The sequence below is a fragment of the Trachymyrmex cornetzi genome, unplaced genomic scaffold, assembly GCF_001594075.2.
Source record: "Trachymyrmex cornetzi isolate Tcor2-1 unplaced genomic scaffold, Tcor1.1 scaffold757, whole genome shotgun sequence".
In the NCBI taxonomy this organism is placed as follows: domain Eukaryota; kingdom Metazoa; phylum Arthropoda; class Insecta; order Hymenoptera; family Formicidae; genus Trachymyrmex; species Trachymyrmex cornetzi.
In genome coordinates this window covers 85,711-92,341 of record NW_017300089.1, presented here as the reverse complement: position 1 = coordinate 92,341, position 6,631 = coordinate 85,711, and the positions used below count along the sequence as shown (strand labels likewise).

At 38.3% G+C, this 6,631-nt stretch overlaps 1 protein-coding gene across 1 annotated transcript; it reads left to right on the top strand.

The window, feature by feature from the left end:
• The first annotated feature begins 3,145 nt into the window (after positions 1-3,145).
• LOC108768179 (pre-mRNA-splicing factor Slu7-like) lies at positions 3,146-4,329 on the top strand. Its single transcript, XM_018518509.1, has one exon. The coding sequence runs from the start codon at positions 3,399-3,401 to the stop codon at positions 3,681-3,683; it is 285 nt and encodes a 94-aa protein (XP_018374011.1). The 5' UTR covers positions 3,146-3,398; the 3' UTR covers positions 3,684-4,329.
• Positions 4,330-6,631: the final 2,302 nt, after the last annotated feature.

Here is a 6,631-nt window from a genome sequence, read left to right as displayed (position 1 = left end):
GTTGCGTCATCAATCGTGCATGGATTGTGAACATTAATACAGAAAGGTGCTCACTTCTCATTTTGTGAAAATTTCCGAGGGACAGAATCAATTACCGTGTACTGTTGCAAAATCGAAACCCTTGTGCATTTTTTCAGACAGAATAAGCTAAAATGAGCCAGAAATTAGATTCGACGCATTGGTTCTATCATGTTTCGGCGTAACAACAAAATAGCGTAAAAAGCATAAAGTGACTAGACAGAAACTGATGTTCAAGTGAAATGATATGATTGGTCGGCGCAAGTTATGCTTACGCAAGTTACGCCGCATGTGACGGCACCCTAAATGTAGTAATTTGCTGGTTTCACACTGCATCCGATTTGCGTCGTACGACGCTCTGCAACCAATCAGAAAACAGAATTCCGATGGATTTTGCTTCATATCATCGGAATTCAATTTTCTGATTGGTTGAAGAGCGTCGTACGACGAAAATCGGATACAGTGTGAATCCAGCAATTGACGCAGTGATGATATACGGGCTGCTTTTCTTGCGCACGCGCATCGGTAGACTTACGTGAACCAATGGTGTCTCGAGCTCGCCTAGTCGCTTTAGCCGGCTCAGTCTCGTCTTCTTGGGCCGTGGCCATGGGCGTCTGTATTATGGGCGCAAAAGTCTAGTTTTGACGGGCTCAACGGAGGCAGGAGACAGGAGGTTAGAAATGTTTTAGGTAAGTATAAATCTATTTATTTCCCTATAAACACACAATATTTTTAGAATATTGTATGAATATTATTTACCCTTTTTATATTCATAACATTCTAAGAATAATGTGTCTTATAGGTCATTATTAATATTGTATTTATAAAGTTATTCTTATCTTTCCTTTTTTCCAGCTTATTTTCAGCCTATTCTTAATGTTAAATTTGTATTAAATAAAAATATATAATATATTATATTTGATGGGTGATTACAGCACTCCTTCTTACTCGTATTAGGGCCTGAGCACAATAGAGGAACAGGAATTAGATATTAAGATTTTAACCTATCAGAAACTGATTACATCGGAATACACGGTTTCTGATAGGTTGAAATCTTAATATCTAATTCTTGTTCCTCTATTGTGCGCAGGCCCGTAGATACTTCACTGAGAGCACATACGCCGCGCATGCGCACGAAAAGCGGCCCGTACCATCACTGCATTGACGCGCCAATCAACCAATCGATTCGACTCGAGTTGATTCGAAAGTTTGAGTCCCAGTAAATACTCGCACAATACTCGAAGTTCGAGTTGATCGCAGCTCGGTTCTCGAGTTGCTCGAGTATCTTCAAGAATCGAGTTTGACGAGTCCAGGACTCGACTCATCGCATCACTACTTTGGCTACTGTCAATAGAAAATTAACCTCATAAACAGCCTTATATTCAGACGTAAATAAATGAGTCTCTTTAAAAGCTAAGTAGTGAATCGAAAAAATGGCCAGTTCGTCGGTAAACGTAACGATGTCGAGCATCTTGAAGAACAAGAGTTCGTTCGACGATGAACCGCGGAAGAAGAGCAGAAAAGACTGGCGAAAAGCGAAAGAACTTGAAGAAGCGAGGAAGGCTGATACAACCCTCGCGGCCATCGACAAGGAGGGTAACCCCGGATCTACAATAGGTGTTTTAAGCCTTAAGCCATAAGAAATTGACCAATTACAGTCGAATCCGAGAAGAATAAGCGACTGTGATTCGTCTATTTTTTATAGCTTAAGGCTTAAAACCCTATTGTAGATCCGGTCTAAGTTCGGATATACAATAGATGTTTTAAGACTTAAGCCGTAAGAAATTAACCAATTATAGTAGAATCCGAGGGGAATAATCGATTGTGATTCGTCCATTTCTTATGGCTTAAGTCTTAAAAACCTCCTATTGTAGATCCGGACTAAAGGCCGCAGCACACACTCTTGCATAACGCATAATGCATAGTGCATACAGGAATCGACCAATCACAGTTCTTGTTTTTCATGGAATGTGAGGAAGGGAAAGATTCTGATTAGTTGATTCGCTTATGCACTATGCGTTATGCGTTATGCAAGAGTGTGTGCTGCGGCCTTTAAGATATCAATCCGCACATTCTGCAGTACGTCAGCGCAACTCCATGGCAGTGTTGTTAGGTATGCCGCCTTTTTAGCGCATGCACACTACAGTACTAGTGAGTTTTAGAGAAATCCAGTAATGTAAAGGATGAAAGCGCGGGGCCGCGGGCTAAACTGTTTGTGGTTACGCGAGAGAATTGGAGAAAAGGCATATACATTATATATAATTTATTTCACGAAAACAAAGAATCGAGAAGCACTAGACGAGTAAAATGTAATATGTAGAAGTATAGATTTGGCGAGATTTGGCAATATATGTAAGTTAACCCAGTAAGCAAGAAACATTTTGGAACATTTCAGCAACATTGTAGTAACGTTGTAACATTGCTACAATGTTACTGAAATGTTCCAAAATGTTTCTTGCTTATTGGGAAGTAATCTACACTGTGATCACATATTGCCAAATCCCGCCAAATCTATACTTATCTTCTACGGCTGTGTTCCAAATTTGACTGCCAGTACTGAAAATTTATAGTACACGCAACGTAAACTGTAGCATTTTCAGTGCTGGCAGTCAATTTGGAACACAGCCTACATATTATATCTTACTCGTCTAGTACTTCTCGATTCCTTGTTTTCGCGAAATAAATTACATATAATGAATATGCCTTTTCTCCGATTCTCGCGCGTAACCACGAACAGTTTAGCCCGCGGCTTCGGCCCCCGCCAGATTTTCATCCTTTACATTACTGGATTTCTCTAGAAGTCACTAGTACTATAGTGCGCATGTGCTAAAAAGGCGGCATACTTAACAACACTGCTCCATGGTACTTCGGTTCTGCGGCGTCTTCTACAATACACGGAGTAAGAAGTAATAGTAAGAAATTGACCAATCACAGTCGAATGTGAGAAGAATAATCGACTGTGATTGGTCAATTTCTTACTCTTACTTCTTACTCCGTGTATTGTAGACGGGCCTTCATCAAGGTCCCACTCTGAAGCATCAGAAAGTGCGTTCCGTATCGCGCATGATGTGCATGATGCATCCATTGTCCTTGTTTAACATTTGGTGAGCAACAAGGATAAACGATGCATTATGCGCATCATGCGAGTAACGGAACGCACCCAACGACTACATTAACCTGAAAAGCATAGGCAGTACAGTTTAATAGACGATTCGTATAATCGCGAGGTAGATACCTCATGAACGGCTATCGTAAGGGTGCTTGTAAGAATTGTGGCGCAATGACTCACAAGAAAAGACTGTGTAGGGTTGGCACAAAGTACACTAATTTCATGATAGCGCCGGATGAATTTATCCAACCCGAACTGTCTGTGAACTACAATGGTAAGAGAGACGGATGATCCTTCCAAGCACAGAGCAATTGTCAAAGAGTACCAAAAGATAGAAGAAGCCAAGAGGCAGATGCTTGCCGAGAAACTCAATGCAGAGGAGGAAAACGACAAGCAAGATTCGGACAAGGATGAAAATAAATATGTAGACGATGTGGACATGCCTGGTACAAAAGTCGATTCCAAGCAGCACATTACTGTGAAGAATCTCTGGATTCGAGAGGACACGGCCAAGTATCTGCACAATTTAGAACCAAACTCCGCATATTATGATTAAAAGACTAGATCTATGCGTGACAAATTATGCAGATACAGAAAGTGAAGTAGACTTTAAAGGTGAAAACTCAGTTCGTTTCTCAGGAGACACGCAGCAGCTTGCTGCGCAATTATTTGCTTGGGAAGCAAACGAAAAAGGAGTCGACATACATTTATTGGCTGAGTCTACGAAACTAGAATTATTGAAGCAGGAATATGACAAGAAACGTGATAAATTGAAAGACAAAGCACATGACAGTGTCATCGAGCGTTATGGAAGTAAACAGCATCTCCAAGCACCACCAAAGGCTCTATTATTGACGCAGACTGAGCACTATGTTGAATATTTGAGGTACGGTAAAATAATTAAAGGATAAAACAGACAAGTGATAAGATCCAAGTACAAAGAGGACGTTTATCCAAATAATCACATATCGATCTGAGGTTCCTACTGACAAGATGAAAAATGGACTTACAAGTGCTGTCATTTTTTCATAAAAAATTCGTATTGCACCGGAGAATCAGGAAAAAAAAAGCAGCGAAAGCAGTGAGTAACAGTATGCCAGATAAAATACCATCTACAGAGAAATGGGACTAGACAAATCAAATACAATGGATGACAACTCCCTCAACAGTGAATCTTCGTCCAAGGATGATAAAAAAAACAGAACGGAAATCAATTTATAGGTTTTTTTTACATTCTCTAATATATAAATACATAAAAACAGATATAACATTTTATTCAATAAAATAAAATTATTTGAAATTATAAAAAAAGTTGTGTAAAACATCAAAATTACTTTTATATTTTTAATGGAATGTTATTTTTGCATGTTTTGGTCTGTTCCTGATGAAACAGATTTATTAATGGCATAAACTTGATGATCACGCACTTTCAACCTATAGAATCGTTTAAAGCTCTGTCTAAGCAAAAAAATTTCAAACTATATATGTATTTTATTTCTCCTAATTGATCTATTTTCCATATATTAAACAATTAATAATTTTATCTGTGTTATAACAAAATGATATAAATATATTCCTCAATATAATTAAGTTGATCGGAGGTTGGTCAAATTTATTATTATGACTCTGACTCTCATTCGCCCTGGTTTTGGAGTTTTTTTGTTGTTTATTATTATGTTTATTTCTATTAACGTTAATTTTAATCTTGATTTAATTATTCTCTATCTTTGGTTAATTTTCAGAAACAAAAAAAAATAAACAATAGGTCTGTTTTTTATTGCTGCACTTTCTGAACTGATACAATCCAGTGCAATAAGTTCAGCAATAAGCACCAATTCAGAGTGTAGCTCTGAAAAAACAGACCTAATAATTAAGTTAAACAGAGATTAAAATTAATTTATATTAGGTTTGTTCTCTTTCTGAACTTCTTTTTGTGCATGATTTATTTTTTCTCTTTTTTCTAACATGAAGAGAAAAAGAAGAAACCTGAACGGTGCAAGAAATTTAGTTTAAAAAACAGGCCTCTATTGGTAGATAGGCATTAAAACAATATTTATTAGTGGAACCGGCAGAACTAACAGCAGAAACGCATTTTCTCGCATGTGATTGTTTCTGGATTTTGATTGGAACAATTAAGGCTGTAGCACAGACTTTTGCATATCGCATAATGTATAGTGTATATAAGCGAATCAACTAATCAGAATCTTTCCTTTCCTCCTATTCCATGAAAAAGAATTTCGATTGGTTGATTCCCTTTGCACTATGCGTTATGCAAGAGTCTGTGCTACGGCCATTACCCCGGATCTACAATAGGTATTTTAAGCCTTAAGCCGTAAGAAATTGACCAATTACAGTCGAATCTGAGAAGAATAAGCGACTGTGATTCGCCCATTTCTTATGGTTTAAGGCTTAAAACCCTATTGTAGATCCGGACTTAAGACCGCGACACAGACTTTTGCATAATGCATAAGGCATAACGCATAGCGTAATGTGTAGCAACGCACAAGCTTGTACATAAGCTTGTACTATTTGGAATGTCTCAATTGGAAATAAGATAATATTATATAATTATACAATATCATTATATTATATAATTTTGTAAATAATGACAAATACATCATATTCCTATCTGGGATGTCTAAACGTACTTATCTATCACACGTTTCGAGGTTAGAACAGGCTAGAATGAAAGCATTCTTCGTATTCCTGTTGCTTATGATGTCTGCATAGCATAAAAAGTTTGTCTTTACGGATTTTTTGACGTCTTGTGTCTTATGCTTTATGCGTTATGCAAGATCTACAGAACGAGAAGTGGGGATGAAAATAAGGGACTCTGATTGGTTGATTCGCTTATGCACTATGCCTTACAGCCCTTCTACAATAATGCTGGATTCAAGGCCCGTCTACAATACACGGAGTAAGAAGTAAGAGTAAGAAATTGACCAATCACAGTCGATTATTCTTCTCACATTCGACTGTGATTGGTCAACTTCTTACTCTTACTTTTTACTCCGTGTATTGTAGACGACGCCTCACACTGTATCCGATTTTCGTCGTACGACGCTCTTCAACCAATCAGAAAACAGAATTCCGATGGATTTTGCTTCGTATCATCGGAATTTTGTTTTCCGATTGGTTGAAGAGTGTCGTACGACGCAAATCGGATGTAGTGTGAATCCAGCATAAGCCGTAAGTCAGAAGTTCTAAGCTATTTTAGGTCATAATCGGTGAAGTTGGCCAATAGCCAACTTGAACGATTTGGTTAATAGCGTTTTCGGCCCGATCGGGTTTGCACCAACCTGGGTTGGATTAATCTTTCCTATTGGTTGATGTTACACGCTCTACCAATAGGAGAGCGCAAAACGCCATTAATCCAACCTAGGTTGGTACAAACCCGGTCGGGCCGAAAACGCTATAAGACAGGTTAAAGCAGGGAGCACAGACTCTTGCATAAAGGCCCGTCTACAATACACGGAGTAAGAAGTAAGAGTAAGAAATTGACCA